The sequence below is a fragment of the Callithrix jacchus genome, chromosome 15 (genome assembly GCF_049354715.1).
Source record: "Callithrix jacchus isolate 240 chromosome 15, calJac240_pri, whole genome shotgun sequence".
Lineage (NCBI taxonomy): Eukaryota > Metazoa > Chordata > Mammalia > Primates > Cebidae > Callithrix > Callithrix jacchus.
In genome coordinates this window covers 11,431,384-11,451,801 of record NC_133516.1, presented here as the reverse complement: position 1 = coordinate 11,451,801, position 20,418 = coordinate 11,431,384, and the positions used below count along the sequence as shown (strand labels likewise).

General features: G+C 43.7%; 1 protein-coding gene and 1 pseudogene across 2 annotated transcripts in view; both read left to right on the top strand.

Moving 5' to 3' along the window:
- Positions 1–20,418, top strand: part of LOC144576556 (uncharacterized) — a 537,019-nt gene that overhangs the window by 504,296 nt on the left and 12,305 nt on the right. Inside the window, exons 30-39 of one of the 2 annotated variants that reach the window (XM_078350261.1) lie at positions 1,011–1,199; positions 1,828–1,923; positions 4,138–4,226; positions 5,680–5,741; positions 6,018–6,280; positions 6,814–6,918; positions 9,487–9,719; positions 11,540–11,662; positions 13,043–13,123; positions 19,850–20,014. In XM_078350261.1, the coding sequence (XP_078206387.1) occupies positions 13,076–13,123; positions 19,850–20,014 (213 nt within the window). In that variant the 5' untranslated portion in view covers positions 1,011–1,199; positions 1,828–1,923; positions 4,138–4,226; ... (4 more) ...; positions 11,540–11,662; positions 13,043–13,075. Of the gene's footprint in view, positions 1–1,010; positions 1,200–1,827; positions 1,924–4,137; positions 4,227–5,679; positions 5,742–6,017; positions 6,281–6,813; positions 6,919–9,486; positions 9,720–11,539; positions 11,663–13,042; positions 13,124–19,846; positions 20,015–20,418 lie in introns of both variants that reach the window. The other variant, XM_078350262.1, reaches the window with a different exon arrangement.
- LOC118148155 (U6 spliceosomal RNA) lies at positions 10,921–11,018 on the top strand (annotated as a pseudogene).

Here is a 20,418-nt window from a genome sequence, read left to right as displayed (position 1 = left end):
CGTGACCCAAGTGATCCACCTGCCTCAGCCTCCTTAAGTGCTGGAATTATAGGAATGAGCCACTGCTCCCGACTGTTTTTTTTTACATTTTTAAATTATAGTTTTTATACCTATTCAAAAGTAGAGAAAATAGTACGATATAAACTGAAATACCCATTCCTCAATTTCTGCGATCATTAAGATTGTCCACATTTTGTTCTGCTATTCTTTTACCTCCCTTTGCAGGAATATTATAAAGCAAATCGCAGTCACCACATCATTTTATCTGTTCTGTGTGCATCCCCAAACAGCCACTCTCTCATCACATCTGACAAATTTAACAATGATTTTTTGGTGTCAGCTCATATGTAGCCCTTAGTCGAGTTTCCTTACTCTTATCTGAATAGTATCTGAGAAAATTTTGTTTTAGATATGGCTTTAAACAATCTTCATATGCTAACTTTGGTTGTTATGCCTCTTTTCATCTAAACCAGCCTCTGCTTACTATTTTTAATTCCCATTCCATGAATTCTTTGTGGAAAGTTATTTCTTATTAAACAGCATGCTCACGAGGTTGAAGGGATAAAGAGCATTGATCTCATGGCTGCAGTGCAGATGAAATTGTAGCCCGAAATGCGCTACTGTAAGGCAGCCAATGGAGGAGGGTTATTACAGTCACGAGCAGATAGTAGCAAAAAGCTGCTTCCAAATAGTGTTTGTGACTGGGCACATTGGCTCATGCCTGTAATCCCAGCACTTTGGGAGGCCAAGGTGGGTGGATCACCTGAGGTCAGGAGTTGGAGACCAGCCTGGCCAACTTAGTTAAGCCCTGTCTCTACTAAAAATATACAAAAATTAGACAGGCATGCTGGCAGGCACCTGTAATCTCAGCTACTCGGGAGACTGAGGCAGGAGGATTGCTTGAACCCGAGAGGCCGAGATTGCAAGGAACTAAGATAATGCCACTGCACACCAGCTTAGGTTATGTTCTTTATTGTCTATAATGATTTTTTCTTTCTCTTCTGTTTAAGGATATTGCAAAACAAAGTTTAATCTTTGAAGATCGTTTTTAAGACCAAAAATTTGAAGGACATGTGAATGATCTGTGTGTGGAAGAACTACTGGAAAACATTTCCTTTCAGAAGTCCCTCATGATAGGGAATCCCAAGGCTGGGAAACATCATTCAAGTGGGCAATGAAATTAAATTTGTTATTAAAAGGTAAGATGATAATCTGCAGGCACAAATTCAGTGTCTTCCCTAAGAAGAGATTAATTTGATGAAGATGGGCCTTTTGCTCACCTCTCATCGTGACTTCTTTATACTTACAATTCACATTTAGTTTCACTTATTAAACAAACATTTATTTAGTATAAGTATCAGATGAATAAAATATGCCCGTACATACAGAATACAGTGTAAGAGTTGGGCTAGGGTGTCATCAAGTTTTAGAGAGTGATTGCAGCTAATAGACTCCTTGTTCATTCTTGCATTTATTCAGTATAGAAGTAGTAAAAGAGGTTTTAAGTTAACATACTTGTGGATAATTAAGATGGTTAAAAGAGTGGTTTTAAGAATGATAAAAACTTTTGGTTCTGAGGTCCAGAATAAACAGCATTAAGAAGTAATTCTTTTTCAACCTTCCCCTTAGAGGAACAGCTGGCATGAAGTTTACATGAGTAAACAGAGTAGAGAAAAAGGAATGTGGGGTAAACAGGCTCAACCATATGACTTAAAGCTCGAATGTAAGAACTGGCTGTCTTCAGCCTGGCTCATTAAAACTTCGGCTTCCCAAAGGTTTGAGACTATATTCTATACTTCCCTAATATTTCCCTTAATATTTTTCCAGCCACCATGAGTGAATCCCAGCACTGCCCTGCATAAAATATATCGTTAATTATATTTCCTATTTGATGTTTGACTCCCCCTCCTCCTTCACTAAAAGGTAAGTAAGGGAAGGGATTTTGTCTGTTTTGTTCTGTTGTAAGCCTAAATCCCTAGAAGGTGCTCAGTAAATATTTGTTGTTTGAATGAATAAATCAGCCTATGATTGAATCAGACAGTCGTCTGTGGAAGGGACTTTTCATACCCGTGGTGCATATGTGTATGATAGCTGGCATAGGGGGGGATGTGGTCAGAATGGCTCTTTCTATGTGGACTAGTTTTGCTTAGCATAATCCCAGCGGGCTCCTACTGGGGTTAAGCCACAGTTTTAACCTTATTTATTAGTATCATTCTTTAATCATAAAGCCAGAGGATGTTAAGATTGGAATCGATCTGGGAGACTATTCAGTCTGCTTTTCTTTTTATTGATGTGAGAATAACAGAGCCTAGAGAAAGTAAGCTGATTACTCAACAATCGTAAAGCTTTCGAGGTCAACCTGAAATTAGGCTTCTGATGTGAGATTCTATGGTGTTTCCTTCATGTGTTCCCCCTGGCTAAGACAGTTCATGGGCTTTCAGGTTTGACATTTTTCTCTCCAGCCTCTAAACAAAAGCTTTTCTCTGGACATTCGAGGTCAGCACAGATGGGCAGTGACCCTGCAATGTGTGGATAATCCCAAAGGTTGACTACTGTGGATGGGAACTATCCCAGATGTGTCAGGAGTACCACAGGCATGCTCACTTCTCCATTCACTGGAGCTGCATACAGTGGAAAGGAAACCCAAATCAAGACACTTGGCTGCTTCAGTTCTTTTATTACGTGTCACAGTCCGATATGTGTCCATTTAAATTCAGACTTTTTGATGAATCGTCAGACCAGCTGCAGGCCCTTTGGCTCAGAAGTCTTGATCTCACCAACTGTTCATTTTCTTAATGGACTTCCTTACTTCAGGCATTTGTGTGTAGCTGGTCTATTGTGGAGTTGTCAGAGGGGTGTGGAGCCCTCTCTTTTTGGGACAGTCAGTTCTCTCCCTGTAGCATGTCCTGAAGTGGGGCTGTCTCCATTCTCTTTGTGTGTGAAATCTTTTGTTAAGCAGGGTAAAGAGAAAAACTCCTAAAGAGAAAAACTCCTCCAGCATTTTCGGAAACATGTTTGTGAACTTACCAAGATGTAATTGGATGGCATGAAAAAGGCTAAAATTTATTTAATTTATTGCTATCTGGTTTTGGTACATGGTGCCTTAAATTGAGTTTAGAAGAAACTTTGCAGATGGAATTTTGTTCTGTTGCCCAGGCTGGAGTGTAGTGTTGTGATCTCAGCTCACCGCAACCTTTGCCTCCTGGATTCAAGTGATTCTCCTGCCCCAGCCTCCCAGGTAGCTGGGATCACAGGCACCTGCCACCATGCCTGGCTAATTTTTATATTTTTAGTAGAGATGAGGTTCTACCACGTTGGCCAGGCTGCTCTTAAACTCCTGACCTCAAACGATCTGGCCACCTCGGCCTCACAAAGTGTTGGGATCGCAGGTGTGAGCCACTGCGCCCGGCCAAGGGTATCATATTTAATTCTCCCTGTGGCCTCTTTTACAATACCAGTCATGCATGGAGCCCATGGTTTTGCTGCACCTAGTTTTACTCAAACGAAGGCTCTGGACTTTCATAGTTTACACTGACATATTTCTAGTTTGCCTCTGAAATGGACTCTGAGGATGCTGACTTCCAGATAGTCGTTCTTGGCTTCCAGATAGTTATTTTTGGGTCAAGGGAATTTCAAGTGTTTTGAGTATAGTAGCCACACCTCTTATCTTCATTTTGGTTTGGTTACAAAATTTATTTTAGCTTAATATTCTTAGATTAAGTGGGCAAAGACAGAGCAAAAGCTTTTGGGAGGCTGAGGTGGGTAGATCACGAGGTCAGGAGTTTGAGACTGATGTGGCCAACATGGTAAAATTTTGTCTTTACTAAAAATACAAAAGTTAGCTGAGCATAGTGGTGCATACTTGTAATTCCCACCACTTGGGAGGCTGAGGCAGGTGAATTGCTTGAACCCAGGAGCCTCTTGAGAAGTTGGGACTACAGCACATGCCACCATACTCAGCTAATTTTTTTATTTGTAGTGGAGATAAGTTTTCTCTATGTCACTCAGGCTGGTTTCAAACTCCTGGACCTAAGTGATTCACCTGCCTTGGCCTTTCAAACTGCTGCAGTTACAGGTGTGAACCATGCCTGTTTTTTTGTTTTTTCATTTTTCTCTCTTTCCTTCCTTCTTTGGTAGATGGAAATGTGTCATGTACCAGCTATTCATCCAATGACTGCTCCTCAGTTCCAAATTCAGCCTTCACTGCCTGCTCTGCAAACATAGAGGTGGGATCTTTAAATGCTTCCTCTGTCAACTGGTGCATTATTAAATGTTGTCAGTACATGATGCTTGAGGGGCATCATAAGAGGCTTTTCTTTCTAGTTGTGTACAAATCTTCACAGGCACTGAGCTTCTCCAGCACCAGGCTCCTGCCCTGCATAATGCTTAGTAGCCCGCAGTGACCAGCGGTTTCTCCGCATTTTCCTGGGTGGTTTTGTAGTGAGACAGCTGTTTACCAATACGTTAAGCTAGCACCCTAGATGGTGGATTTTCAGCAAATTCCAGAAGGCATATTGCTAGCATGTTCCACCAAGTGGTAATGCATCAATTCTACCATTGAATTACCCATGACTGTGCCCTGTCCAAGGGGGCCTGGATCTCAGCCTTAGTGGGGAATCCCTTCCTTGGTCACTCTATCTCAGTGTAGGGACAGTAGGAAGTTACTGCTCCTTGTAACAGCTGGTCCTATACTTTGTTTTTTTGAGGCAGGGTCTCTTGCCCAGTCTAAAGTGCAGTGGTGAAATCGTGGCTCACTGCAACCTTAACCTCCTGGGCTGAAGCAATTTTTTCACCTCAGCCTCCCAAGTAACTAGGACTACAAGTGTGTGCCACCACACCTGGCAATTTTTTTTTTTTTTTTTGGTAGAGCCAGGGTCTCACTGTGTTTCCAAGGCTGGTCTCAAACTGCTGGCCTCAAGCAGTCCTCCAGCCTTGGCTTCCCAAATTGCTGGAATTATAAGCATGAGCCACCTTGTCTGGCCTCTGGTAGCCATATGTTCTCTAGAGTTCTCTTTCCTTTTGTAGCCAATCTCTCATATGGTGTCCCCTTGTTATATAATTAATTTTTTTTTACTTTAAATTTTACCAGTTTAAACTTTGGGTGATTTTTGTCTTTTGATTGGACTCTGACAAATACAGAACTGATGCTAGGAAGGGTTCTGGGAGAAAGACCCACACAAATGGGATCTGGGCATAGGTTGGTTATCCAAGGGGCAGCGTTGAGCTCCTTGTCAATGGGAAATGGGCTGCTGGTGATTTTTAGGAAGTGACCTCATAATGTTTCAAGCTACCACTTCCTGTTGATTGTGATGAAATGCCAGCTGAGACACATGCCTTAGGAGCTAAGTGGCTTCTTTACTTGACCACTATGAAGACTTCTGTCGAGAAGGTCCTTTTGGATGCAGTGGAGCAGGGGCACCTAATCCCTGAATCACAGGCCTGTACTTGGCCACACAGGAAGAGGTGAGCAGCAGGTGGGCAAGCAAAGCTTCATCTGTATTTATGGCCACTCCCGTCTTTTCCACCTGATCTCCACCTCCTGTCAGGTCAGTGGCAGCATTAGATTCTCATAGGAGCAGGAACCCTATTGTGTAACTGTGCATGCAAGGGTTCTACCTTGCTGTGTCTTTATGAGAATCTGTTGCCTGATAATCTATCACTATCTTTCATCACCCCCAGATGGGACCATGTAGTTGCAGGAAAACAAACAAGCTCAGGACTCACACTGATTGTACATTATGGTGAGTTATATAATTATTATATACTACAATGTAATCACAAAGTACACAATAAATGTAATGTGCTTGAAATATTCCAAAACTGACCCCTGCCCCCAGCCTGTGGAAAACTTGTCTTCCATAATATTGGTCCCGGGTGCCAAAAACCTGGGGACCGCTGCGCTTGAGCACTCACAGACAGAAAAACACGAAGCTCAAGTCTTAGCATAAGTCACCTTCTAAGATCCAGAGAGCTTCCACGATAGCCCAAACACAATTCCTTATTTCTTGTTTCCACAGGGTTATTATTGAAAATCAAACACAAACTTAAAGGTGTGAATTGCTGAATTACAATGACAGTTGAATTCACTGCATCTCCAAGGTTCTCATGAGAACATTGGGGCACTAATAGGTGAAGAATGGGATTTTCTTTTTGAGACCGTCTCCCTCTGTTGCCCAGGCTGGAGCACAGCGATGTGATCTTGGCTCACTGCAGTCTCAACCTCCCGGGCTTAAGCTATCCTCCTGCGTCAGCCTCTGGGATAGCTGAGGTATGACCACAGGTATGAGCCACGACACCCAACTAATATTTTGTGTTTTGTGGAGATGTGGTTTTACCACATTGCTCAGTCTGGTCTTAAACTCCTGGGCTCAAGACATCCACCCACCTTAGACTTCTAAAGTTTTGAGATTATAGGCAGCAGCCATCATGCCTGGCCCTGTTTTCTTTGGTACTGGTTTAATTTGAAGGCCTCCAATTGTCTTCCTGACTTCTAGGCTTGCTCACTTCAGCCTATTCACTGAAGCCAGAGGAATTTTTCTAAAACGCTAATTTGGGTCAAAATGGTTCTTGATTAAAACCTGCTGGTGACTGCCCATTGCCTTTAAGATAAAATCAAACTAATTTGGCCACAGGGCCTGGTAAGAGCTGGCCTCGGCTTACCTTTCCAGTTTTATCCTGCACCACCCTCCCCATATCCCTACCCTCCAGCTACATGGAATGTCAGTTTCTTTGGGGGACTTTACTGGTGTCCTTCGGGAAACCTTCCTTTACCCTCATCATCACTCTTTGACTCTCGTCTTTGCTCATCTTTAGCCTCAGCCGAGGTGTCTCACCCCATTCTCTATGATGCGACAAGAAGCCCTTTGGGAGCATTTCAGTCTCACTCTGTACTTCTGTCATTGTGCTCCTCACAGTCTGGTAAGTGTTGTCATACGATTGCTATATTAGTCTATTTTGCATTGTTATAAGCATACATATGAGGCTCAGTAGTTTATAAATAGAAAAGGTTGGCCAGGCACAGCAGCTCATGCCTGTAATCCCAGCACATTGGGAAGCCGAGGCAGGTGGATCACAAGGTCAAGGGATTGAGACCATCCTGGCCAACATGGTGAAACCCCATCTCTACTAAAACACAAAAATTAGCTGGCCTTGCTGATGCATGCCTGTAATCCCAGCTACTCAGGAGGCCGAGGCAGGAGAATTACTTGAACCCAGGAGGTGGAGGTTGCAGTAAGTCTACATCATGCTACTGCACTCCAGCCTGGATGATAGAGTGAGACTCCATCTCAAAATAATCATCATCATCATAACAAACTTAGCTAGGTATGGTGGTCCATGCTTGTAATCCCAGCTACTTGGGAGGCAAGATCGCTTGAGCCCAGGAGATGGAATCTGCAGTGAGTCATAATCACCTCACTTTACTTTGAGCCTGTGTGACAGAAGTGAACTTTGTATCCAAAAAAGAAAATAGTCATTGGGGAAAAAGGACTAAACAAGCAAAGGTGTCAGGAGAGTCCTGTGAATGTGGGTCATGTCAGCAGAGTGTAGGGACTACTGGGCAGGAGGGACTTGAAGAATGGGGTAGTGGAGACAAGGTCATTCATCCTAAACAGTTTGCCCTGTAGCATGTAGATCAAATATCCCATGTTGGCTGCTGGTGACTGAACTGGGCTTCCTGTTTCTGTGTTTGGTTTGACCATCACAATGTTGAAAAACCTTTGAAGTGAATACCTTGCCATTTGCTACAGTTCCTCCTGGGCTCTGTCATTACTCCAGCCTCCTTTCTTCATGTAGGTTACCTGATATGCTGAAACCTGTGTTTGCTCTCCCTGCAGATGGGTGGGTAGGAGGTGATTTAAGGAGGAACATTTAATATATAAGATTTTATATATGTATATATATGTGTGTGTGTGTGTGTGCGTATATATGTGTGTATATATATATGTGTGTGTGTATATATATGTGTGTGTACATATGTGTATGTGTGTGTGTGTATATATATATATGAAAGTAAATAGACTGGGTGTGGTGGCTAAAGCCTATACTTCCAGCACTTTGGGGGGCCAAGGCAGGAGGATTAGTTTGATCTAGGAGTTCAAGACCAGGCTAGGCCACATAGTGGCCTTCTCTACAAAAAATTTAACAAATTAGGCATGGGGCATACACCTGTAATTTCAGTTACTTGGTTAGGCCGAAGTGGGAGGATTGCTTGAGCCCAGGAGTTGAAATCTGCAGTGAGCTGGGATCTCACCACTGTGCTCCAGTCTTGGTAACAGAGTGAGATCCTATCTCAGAAAAAAAAGAGAGAGAGAAATAGATCCAGCACTGGTGGGAGTATACTTTTGAGTGCTCTTTAGGAGAAAATTGTATTTTAATTTTTTTTCTTAAGTTTTTTATATTCTAGCAAACCATTTCTTCAACAAGGAGAAATAAATGTCATCCAAAGAGCCCTAGGAGCAAGGGCAGACTCAGAAAGTCAGAAGCACTGTAGTCATTTTGAGCAGCTTCTATCTTCGGACTGCTAAGCTGGCCAGTGCCAGGCTGGGTCCATTTTTTCTCCTCTTCAATTTCTTAAACTGAAAGAGTCCTGCTAGAATCTGAAGTCAGATCTGTAGGTCAGCATGGAGTCAGCAGTTTGCTATGTTGTGAGGTCTTACCCCAGGAACTACAGAATACAAAATGCAAGAGAAAGCTGGAATAGAGCATCTCTCAGGGAAATGAGAGCCAGAGATACGGCAGTGCCCTATGGAGACAGCCAGCCTTGTGGAAAGGCTGTACTTTGTTTAGATGTCCACAATCTGGAATGTGACCTTCAATATTATTGGTCCACAAACTCCGGTTTCTCGTTTTTCCTGCAGAGGTCAGTGTCGTAGGGAGTGGTTCATCTTAGCAGAATTTCCTGGTTTTCATGGCAGGTGTTCCATTTGTTAATTGACAAAGGAGGCATATTTCTCCTCTGGTAACCAGAATATTTATGTCCTTTCCCTCGGGACTCCCTTGAAGGTTCTTGGGAAACTAAGCAGAGGATGAGGAAAGGTTGTGAACATGCTTGCTGGTCCCTTCCTGTCCTACAAAAGAGCACACCTCTTCTGTAACCGGAAGACCCTTTTCATTAGTCAAGGCTGGACAGACTGAGGGGTGTGTGTGTGTAGACACGGTCTCACTCTGTTACCCAGGCTGGAGTGTAGTGGTGAGATCATTGCTCACAGCAGCTTCCACTTCCTGGGTTCAACTATCCTCCCACTTAAGCCTCCAGGGTAGCTAGGACTATAGGAATGTGCTGCCATACCCAGCTCATTTTCTAATGTTTTTTTTTCTTTCTTTTTTTTCTAGAGTTGAGGTTTCACTGTGTTGCCAAGGCCGGTCTTCAACTCTTGGCCTCACGAGATCCTTCTATCTTAGTCTCCCAGTGGGCTGGGATTATAGATACGCGGCACCTCACCCGACCTGTGATGAGTTTTTCACAATGTCATTCCTTTTTTACAGAAGCACCTAAGCTGAAGAGTCCCTTGAGAACAAGTACTATCCTGTGGTTTCATAACCTTTCTTCCATTTGTGGTTCTTGCCGAGTTAAATTTAAAGTGCATCTTATCAAGATGGATAAACCCAACTTTTCCAGAGCTGGAGTATAGAAAATGGATGGACATATAAGTCCCACTCACCCATAGCCAAGGCGTGGAGACCTGAACACATCTGAGCCCTAGACATCACATTTCATTGTGAGTAGCTCTGAGATAACCCTTCTGGTTGGTAAGTGCCCGCTGGCAATAGTTGATGTAGCAGCAAGTGAAGGAATAAAGAGTCAAGAAAACATTTTCTGTTCCCAATTCTAGCATTAATTTGATTAGATAATTATTCTATGAAGAATTTTCATATGCCACAGTTGTTACCCAATTCTCAAGTGAACTGAAAAATTATATTTAAAAGTCAACCTTCTCTCACTGTTGCCCAGACTGGAGTGCAGTGGTGCAGTTATGGCTCACTGCAGCCTCAACCTCCTGGACTAAAGTAGTCCTTCCTCAGCCTCACAAGTAGCTGGGACTACAGATGCTTGCATGGATTTTGGTCTACGTGAATATTGGGGAGCTGGAACCAATCTCCCCATATACCAAGGGACAAATTGTATCTGTTTTGTTTTGTTTTCTTTTGTTTTTGAGACAGTCTTTCTGTTGCCTAGGCTGGAGTGCAATGGCACAATCTCAGCTCACTGCAACCTCCACCTCCCAGGGTTAAGAGTAGGCTAAGATTACAGGTACCTGCTATCATGCTGAGCTAATTTTTGTATTTTTGTAGAGACAGGGTTTTATTATGTTGGCCAGACTGGTCTTGAGCTCCTGACTTCAGGTGATCTACCTGGCCTCAACCTCCCAAAGTGCTGGGATTACAGCTGTGAGTCACTGTGCTGGGCCTTTTTTTTTTTTTCAAGGTGGAGTTTTGCACTTTCTCCCAGGCTGGAGAGCAATGGTACACTCTCAGCTCACCACAACCTCCACCTCCCAGGTTCAAGTGATTCTCCTGCCTCAGCTTCCAGAGTAGCTAGGGTTACAGGCACCACCGCACCTAATTTTGTATTTTTTAGTAGAGATGGGGTTTCTCCATGTTAGGTCAGGCTAGTCTTGAACCCCTGACCTTAGGTGATCCACCTGCCTTGGCCTCCCAAAGTGCTGAGATTACAAGTGTGAGCCACCGCACCCAGCCTCTATCTGTTTTTACAGTTATGCTGTTAAATAGATGATGTTCCAAGACAGTGGTAAATTTTTAATGACCATTTTTAATTGAGTGGAATTTCCATAAAAATAATAAAAGTAGCAGCTAATATTTACTGAGCTGTTACTAGGTACCTATAAATACCATAGATTTTTAAATTCCCCATAACTCTTCCTGATTTCGCTTAACCGCTCTATCTTAAATTACTCATGCTTGCTTCAGTAGCAAATATCCTAAAGCCGGAATAATAGAGAGATTGGCATGGCCTCTGCAAGAATGACGTGCAGATTTGTGAAGTGTTACGTATGTTTTTAAAACGGAAAAATATTACTCTTAGATTTACTGTGTTTGTGCATATGACCTTTTGTTTAGGTTGAATTGTATCCGAAGATGATATTTCCAGCCAGAAATGAGATGACTGTGAGTCACAGGACATTAGCATTCTTGTTATACTTGGTGTAAACTGCCGAGCTTTCAGGCATGGTGGCTGTCGGCCTATAATTCCAGCACTTTGGGAGGCTGAGGTGGGAGGATCGCTTGAGGCCAGGAGTTGGAGGAGGCAGTACAGTGAGTCACTGTATTCTTTTTTAAAAATGTCCAAGCTTTACCCTGGTGGAAGGCTTGTATACAATTTAAACATCACTAATAGTAAAAGAAAATGCCCATTTCACTGCACCTTTGCTGGCACAGGGTACAATAACAAGTTATTTTTTGTTTGATCATTTTTAGTAAATAAAAGATATCATTAATACTTTATTTTTGTTACATTTGAATATATATTTCCTTATATTACTTTATTATCTTTCTTTTTCTCTCTTTCTTTCTTTTTCAGATGAAGTTTCACTCTTGTTGCCTAGGCTGGAGTGCAACGGCACAATCTCTGCTGACTGCAACCTCCTTCTCTGGGATTCAAGCCATTTTCTTGCCTCACTCTGCAGAATAGCTGGAATTACAGGCATGTGCCACCATACCTGGCTAAGTATTTTCAATAGAGACTGGGTTTCTCCATGTTTGTCAGGCTGGTCTCGAACTTTGGACCTCGTGATCCAACTGACTCAGCCTCCCAAAATGCTGGGATTAGAGCGTGCCCAGCTAGCTTTCTTTTTTGCTCCCCCTCCTTTTTTGGGAGACCAAGTCTCACTCTGTAGCCCAGGCTTGAGTATGGTGGTACAGTCTCGACTCACTGCAGCCTTGACCTCCTGGACTCAGGTGATCCTTCCACCTCAGTAACTGGGACTGTAGGCCCATGCCACCATGTCTGGCTAATTTTTTTGATTTTTAATAGAAACAAGGTCTTGCTATGTTTCCCAGTCTGGTCTGGAATTCCTGGCCTCAAGCAGTTCTCCCACCGCCCCCTCCCAAAGTGCTGCTATTATAAGCATCAGCCACCAAGGTTGGGCTGTCCATGTCTTTTCTGTTTATTTGTAGAGTTAACATGTCTTTTACTAATTAGATGATCTCTATATTTAATCTTTTATTAAATTATAAAAATAGTAAATACTTTTAAATGAAGAAGTGGAAATTTTCCTTTACTCTTTAAACCCATAATCTTGTCTCAGGAAATAATTGGCCGTATTGTTCAAATACATATTGGCTGATTGAATATCGCTTCTCATTTTCATGTTTTGTGGACATCTGTGTCAATTTCTTCTATTGATGTATCTGAATCCTTTTCATGGTTGCATAATGTTTTAGTATATGGATATATCACAAATAGCCATTTAGGCTCCTTCTAATATTTGCTTTGAGCTCTTTATGTCATGAAAAATTAACCTCCTCAGCAGGTGTGGCAGCTCACACCTGTCATCCCAGCACTTTGGAAGGCTGAGGTGGGAGAACTGCTTGAGGGAAAAGGATTACCACCAGCCTCGTCGACATAGCAGCACATTGTCTCTAATAAAAATTAAAGATAACGTGAGCTGGACATTGCAGTTTACACCTGTAATCCCAGCTACTGGGGAGTCTGAGACTGGAGGATCACTTGAGCCTAGGAGGTCGAGGCTGCAGTAAGCTATGATCACACAACTGCATTCCAGCTTTGGTAACAGTAAGAATGTGTTTCTTCAATAAAATAAAAATCAGGTTGGAAGATTGCTGAAGTCCTGGAGGTTGAGGCTGCAATGAGCTGTGATTGTACCACTGCGGTCCAGCCTAGGGGATAGAGCAAGATTCTTTCTCAAAAAAGTAAAATAGAATAAAAATAAACCCTTTAGCATATTTCCCAGTAACACTTTCCCTCTTACGTTTTTCCTAGAAGCTCTTGAATTTTGTTTGCTTTTCACATATCTTTTAAAACTTTTATGGGATTTCCTGATTCTTTCTTTTATTTTTAAAGAATATCTGTTTGTCACTTCCGGCTGGATCTACCATGAAAGACATCAGAGTTCAGGAGGAGACTTGGCATCATGTTATTCAGGTACAAAAAGACTCGGACAATAACTCAACAATGATCAAACAATAGTGCATGCGTCAAGTGCAATGGGAAGCTTTTCTGGAGAGTGGGAGAAGCTTCCAGATAAGGTGACAGTGAAGCTGGCTTTTGAAAGATGAGGAAGAGTTGTGTGAGAGTAGGGAGCAAAGGGGGATGTGGAGGGATGGGGAATGGTCAGGGAAACCAGCAGTTCAAAGACCTGGACAATTAAGATGGCACATTTGGTTCAGGGAATAGGGAATTAAGTGTGGCAGGAATGCTTTGGAGAGACAGTAATTGGCTTGTATGGAATTTTGCCTGAGAGACCTCACTACAGTTTCTAATCTGGTGATGTTATCATCCATCTCTGTTTCTGTCAGATAGTTTGGAATAGGTGTGATGATCACAGTAACATCAAGCATAATATTTCGTGAATTCTCACAAAATTCCAGGCAGGTACCAGTTATCCCCATTTTCTGAATGAGGTGATAAAGACTTAGGGATAATGAGTGATTTGCCCAAGCTCACATGGATATTGAGCTGAGTCAGATGTAGGGACTGGTTTGACTTTAATGCTTGCTCTGTTCATGAGCACCATGTATTGCTTCTCCTATGCAGTTAGGCAGGTAGGTGAAAGAAAAGTCCATGTTTCTCTCGTCACACACTTTTACTGACTGTGTGTGTGGAGCTTATACACCAAATTCTCCAGTGTTCTGGATATTAACTGGGTATCCCACAATGTTCTTCTGACACTACCTGGAGCTGGCGCAGACCCTGCAGGTTAGGCGTTTAGTCCCGTGAGACTACCCTCACTTTAGATGCCAATGGCAAGTATTAGGTTTTGTCCTGTACTTTTGACCAACCTATTACAAATCAGGGGTTCTCATGACCCCCTTCTTTGATTTAATCATATGCTGGAACAGCTTATAGAACTCAGAAAAATAGTTTATTATTTTTTTTTCTGAGAGACAGGGTCTCATTTTTTTGCCCAGGCTGGTGTGCAGTGTTGCAGTCATAGCTCACTGCAGCCTCAACTGCCTGGGCCCAAGTGGTCCTCCTCCCTTCCTAGTAGCTGAGACGACATGCCTGCACCACCACATCTGGCTAATTTCTTTTATTTTTTTTTTAGCGATGGGATCTTGTTTTGTTGCCCAGGCTGGCCACAAATTCCTGGGCCCAAGTGATCTTCCCACCTTAGTCACTTAAAGTGCTGGGATTACAGATGTGAGCCACCACATCTGGTGAGTTCATTTTCTATTCCTGGTTCACTGTAAAGGATATGTCTCAGAAACAGCCAGTGAAAGAGATGTGCATGCTGGATGCAGTGGCTCATGCCTGTGATCCCAGCGCTTCGGGAGGTTGAGTTGGGAGGATCGCTTAAATGCAGGAGTTTGAGTTCAGCCTGGGAAACATGGTGAAACCCTCTCTCTATAAAATACAAAAATTAGCTGGGCATGTTGATATGTACCTGCAATCCCAGCTACTGAGGAGGCTGAGGCAGGAGAATCACTTGAACCCAGTATGCAGTGGTCGCAGTGAGCTGAGATCACGCTACCGCACTCCAGCCTGGGCTGCTGAGCAAGATTTTTTCTCAAAAAATAAATGAATATAAATAAATAACTAGGTGTGGTGGTGTGCACGTGTTGTTCCAGCTAATAGGGAAGCTGAGGTGAGGATGCATTGAGCTGGGGACTGGGGAATCGTAGGTTGTGGTGAGCTGAAATTGTGCCACTGCACTCTAGCCTGGACAAAAGAGCCAGACCCTGTCTTTAAAAAAAAAGAAAGAGGAGAACGAAAGGAAGGAAAGGGAGAAAGAAATGAAAGATGGATGCCCAGGGGAAGGTAAGTGGGAGGTGCACAGAGCTTCCATGCCCTCTGTTCAACATGCCGCCCTCCCAGCACCACCTGTATTCAACCAGAAGCTCTGCAAACCCTGTTGTTCAGGGTGTTTACAGAGGCTCGATTATGCAAGCCTGATGGATAAAATCTTTGGCCATTGATAATTAAGTCAATCTTCAGCCACTCTCACCTCCTGGAGTTCGGCAGGTGAGGCTAAAAGTTCTAAGCCTCTAATCATGTGGTTGCTTTCTCTGGCAATCAGCCTTCCTCCTGAAGAAATCCAGGAGTGTGCACCCACCCAGTCATCTCAACCACATCCCCAAATGCATTCTTAGCATGCTGGAGATCCCAAAGTTCTTAGAGTCTCTTGTGTTAGAAAGCTGGGATCAAGAGCAAATATTAAAACTAAAGATGCTCCTATCACCTCTACCACTGAGGTCTTTATTAGCATTCAATAATAAAGGGAAAGGAACCAGGGACAGAGAAGAAATTATTTATTTTCTTTTTTTTTGAGACAGAATCTCCCTGTGTCATCCTGGCAGGAGCACAGTAATATGATCATAGCTCATGATAGCTTTGACCTCCTGAGCTCAAGTGATCTTCCCACCTCAGACATCAGAGTAGCTGGGACTACACATGCATGTCACCCATGCCCAGCTCATTTTTGTAAAGATTAGATTTAGTCATGTTGCCCAGGCTGATCTGAAACTCCTGGGCTAAAGCCATTATTTCACATCAGCCTCTCAAGTAGCTGGGACTGCAGGCGCACACCACCATGTCGGGCTGATAATGATTTTTATGCTTTCATAGAGGTGGGATTTCACTCTGTTTTCCAGGCTAGTTTCAAACTCCAGGCCTTAAATGTTCCTCCTGCCTTGACTTCCCAAAGTGTTGGGGTAATGGGTGGGATCCACCATGCCCAGCAGTCAGAAAGATCCTTATAAAAGAAAGAGGTTAGAAGAGTGAGAATTGGAGCAGGAGATGTGTTGGTGGAAGCAGAGTTAGAGAGGGAGATTTGCAGATGTTTCACTTCTGGCTTTGAAGTTGGAGTTAAGGGCCACGATCCAAGGAATGGGGGTGGCTTCTAGAAGCTGGAAAAGCCAAGGGAACACTTTAGAGCCTCCAGAAGGAATGCAGCCCTGCTGACACCTTAACTTTAGCCTTAATAGACCTAATTTGGGCTTCTGATTCCCAGAAGTGTAAGTTGGTAGATTTGTGTTATTTTAAGGGACTATTGTAGGGTAGTTTGTGGCAGCAGCAAGAGGAAATAAACATGACGCCAAGCATCGTGGCTGATGTTGGTAATCCCAGCACTTTAGGAATCCCGGCAGGAGGATCACTTGAGGCCAGGAGTCCAAGGTCAGCCTGGGCAACATAGTGAGACCCTGTCTCTACAAAACATTAAAAGGACCGGGTGTGGTGGCTCACTCCTGTAATCCTAACACTTTGGGAGGCCAAGGATCACCTGAGGTCAGGAGTTTGAGACCAGCCTGGCCAACATGACAAACCCCCATCTCTACTAAAAATACAAAAATTAGCCAGGCATAGTGGCACACACCTGTGATCCCAGCTACTTGGGAGGCTGAGGCTGAGGAACCACTTGAACCTGGGAGGCGGAGGTTGCAGTGAGCTGGGATTGCACCATTGCACTCCAGCTTGGGCAAGAAGAGTGAAACTCCATTTCAAAATAAAACAAATTAGCCAGGCACGATGGCATGCACCTGTCGTTCCAGCTACTAGGGAGTCTTGAGGTGGGAGGATCAGTTGAGCCTAGGAATTTGAGGTTGCAGCGAGCTGTGATTGCACCACTCCGCTCCAGCCTTGGTGATAGAGTGAGATCTTGTTTTTTTTAAAAAAAAAAAAAAAAAAAAAAAAAAAACGGGAATGGGGACAGATTGCAATGTTAAATAGAAAGGTCAGGGGTGGCCTCCTAAGTGAAAATTGAGCAAAGACTTGGAGGGGAAGGAGCTGGCCGAGGTGCTGAAGGAGGAGCATTGTGGGCAGAAACAACAGAATAAAGAGTCTGAGGCTCTGGAAGGAGGCCAGTGGAGCAGGAGACGGGGAGAGGATTAGCGGAGGAGGCCATGGAGTTGCTGTGTGGGGATCAGTATAGCTGGTGTAAGCCCTGGGAGGTTATTGCTGGGGCTTTGGCTTTTACTATGAGATGGGAACTGTGGGAGGGTTCTGAGCAGAGAGATGACATGATCTGTCTCCTGATATAAAAGCATTCTCTGGCTGCTGAGTTGAGAAAGACTGTGGGAAGATTTGGTTGGAAGCATGGGGGTCAAACTGTGGTAACATCCAGGTGGAAGATGATAGTGGTCCTGACCAGGGTCATGGTGTTGGTGAGAGATGGTCAGAGGAGAGTAGGGGAAGAGTCCAGGGAGTTGCTGGGTGGGGATCTTCAGTACATGGTGAAGACAGTGAACAGGATTTCCTGACAGACTGGATGTGGGGTGTGAGAGAAGGCAGGGGTCGAGGTTGAGTTTGATTCTTATTGAATTATTAAGTAATTTTTAAAAACTCTACTGCCTTTCCCAGTGTTACCAAATGTGGGATGCTAGATTAAAGAAATCTCTTCAGGCTCAATGCAGTGGCTCATGCCTGTAGTCCCAGATGTTGGGGAAGCAGAGATGGGAGTATCTTTTCAGGACAGAAGTTCAAGACCAGCCTGGGCAACGTAGCAAGACCTCCTCGCTACAAAAATATTTTTCAAAATTTAATAAAATAAATGTAGCTAGGCATGGTGATGTGTACTTGTAGTCTCAGCTACTCAGGAGGCTGAGGTGGGCAGATGTCTTGAGGTCAGGAGTTTGAGGCCAGCTTGGGCAACATAGCAAGACTCCTCACTCTACAAAAAAAATTAAAAATTAGCCAGGTATGGTGGCACTCAACTGTAGTACCAGCACTAGGGAGCAGAGGCAGGAAGATGGATTGAGCCCAGGACACTGAGGCTGCAGTGATCTATAAGTGCACAACGGCACTCCAACCTGGGTGGCAAAGCGGGACCTTGTCTCACAATACAAATAAAGTGATGAAATCTCAAATCAGAGCCTTTTGGCTCTGCAGCCCTTGCAACCCTGGAGCCATGCAGTGGGGTTTTTATCACTGGGAATGAGGAGACCCCTTCCCAGTGTTGTTGCCTGACTAATCAGTGTTTTAAAAAATATGTTAATCGGTCCGGGTGCAGTGACTTAGGCCTGCATTCCCAACACTTTGGGAGAATGAGGTGGGTGGATCACGTGAAGTCAGGAGTTCAAGACCAGCTTTCCCAACATGGCAAAACCGTATCTCTACTAAAAAACAAAGATTACTTTGGGAGGCCGAGGCGGATGGATCACAAGGTCAAAAGACCGTGACCATCCTCGTCAACAAGCTGAAACCCTGTCTCTACTAAAAATACAAAAAATTAGCTGGGTATGGTGGCAAGTGCCTGTAATCCCAGTTGCTCAGGAGGCTGAGGCAGAACTGCCTGAACCCAGGAGGCGAGGTTGCGGTGAGCCGAGAAGGCGCCATTGCACTCCAGCCTGGGTAACAAGAGCAAAACTCCGTCAAAAAAAAAAAGAAAGAAAGAAAAGACAAAAAAACAAAGATTAGCCAGGCATGGTGGCAGGTGCCTGTAATCCAAGCTACTTCAGAGGCTGAGACAGGAGAATCCTTTGAACCGGCAGGTGGGGCAGAGATTGCACTGAACCGAGATTACATGTTTCATTCCAGCCTTCGGGAAAGAGCGAGACTCTGTCTCAAAGAAACAAAATGATTACTTATATTACTACTTAATAATTTTATTATTGTTTAAGATGGAGTTTTGCTCTTGTTACCTAGGCTAGAGTGCAATGGCATGATCTTCACTCACTGCAAACTCTGCCTCCCGGGTGTAAGCAGTTCTCCTGCCTCAGTCTCTCAAATAGCTGGGATTACAGGTGCCTGCCACCACACCTGGCTAATTTTGTATTTTTTAGTAGAGACAGGGTTTCAGCATGTTGGAGGGCTAGTCTCAAACTCTTGACCTCAGGTGATCCACCCACCTCGGCCTCCCAAAGTGCCGGGGTTATAGGCATGAGCCATCTCGCCCAACCAGTTTTATTATTAATAGGTAATGAATAAAATATTTTAAAATGTTTGTTTTGTATTAGTTATAATAACATTTAACGTTTTTATTATTAATACATAATAAATAATATTTTTAAAAGTTTGTTTTATTTTTAACTTTAATGTAATTATTTATGTAAAGAAAAAGTCTTAGAAATCTTACATGAAGTTAAAAAATGTAACGGGATGCTAGACCCCAAAAGATTTAGCAGCATTACTCTGAGAACTTCCAGTTTAGAAATATACAGAGTAAGCCACATACAACTTGCTACGTGATCTATTTTTTTTTTCTTTTTTGTTTTAGGGTATGGGGTCTCACTCTGTCACCTAGGCTGGAGTGCAGTGGTGCAATCACAGGTCACTGCAGGCTTGCACTCCTGAGCTAAGGATCCTCCTGCCTCAGCCTCCTTAGTAGCTATACATGATGACACCTGGTTAATTTTTAAATGTTTTCATACACATTGGATCTCACTTTGTTGGTCAGGCTGGTGTCAAACTCCTGGCCTCCAGTGACTTTTCCATCCCTGCCTCCCATCCTAGAGGCATGATCCACCACAACGAGCACTTGTTCAATTTTCTAAGAAAATCAAATTTTCTAGAGTAAGCCTGTGGCAGGAAGATAAAAGTAAAAAACAGAAGAATACATTCTAATGATTTATTCCCACATATTCTTTTGAAAGCAAGAACTTTTAGTAGACACATATTTTACAAAGGCAAAGAAACAATGTTTTACAGGTACTTCAACACACACTGTCATGTTCTTACTTCTCTGACATCAGTTCTTTTTTGTATTTTTAGTAGAGATGGGGTTTCACCATGTTGACCAGGATGGTCTCGATCTTCTGCCCTCGTGATCCAACTGCCTCAAGTCAAGCTCTACAGGCCCACTTTGAGCCTTCCGACGACCTGGACAGACCCAGCTCTTTCCTCCCAGTGGCCTCTGCAGGCCTAGCTTTTGCCTCACAGGTATTCCTTGAACAGGTTTCTGCTTGCCTCCTGGTAGCCTTGAGAAGCCCAGGTGTTGCCTCACTCTAACCTCATTAGGACCAGGTCACAGTGGCCTCTCCAGACCCAGCATCTGTCCCCTGACAGGCTGTCCAGGCCAAAACGTCTTCTAGTCACCGTCTTCAGGCACAGCTTCTGTCTCACACTGGACTCTTTAGGTACAGCTCATGCCTTTCGGCGGCCCCTTGAGGCCCAGTTCCTGTATCTCTGTGGCCTCTCCGGACTGAGAGATTTCTCAAATCTGCCATTCCAGGTCCAACTCCTGCTTCCAGTCGGCCCCAATAGGCTTAAACTCTGCCTCACAGCAGACACCCCAGGCCAAGCGTGTGCCTCACCACAGTGCCCCCAGGCCAAGCTTCTGCCTC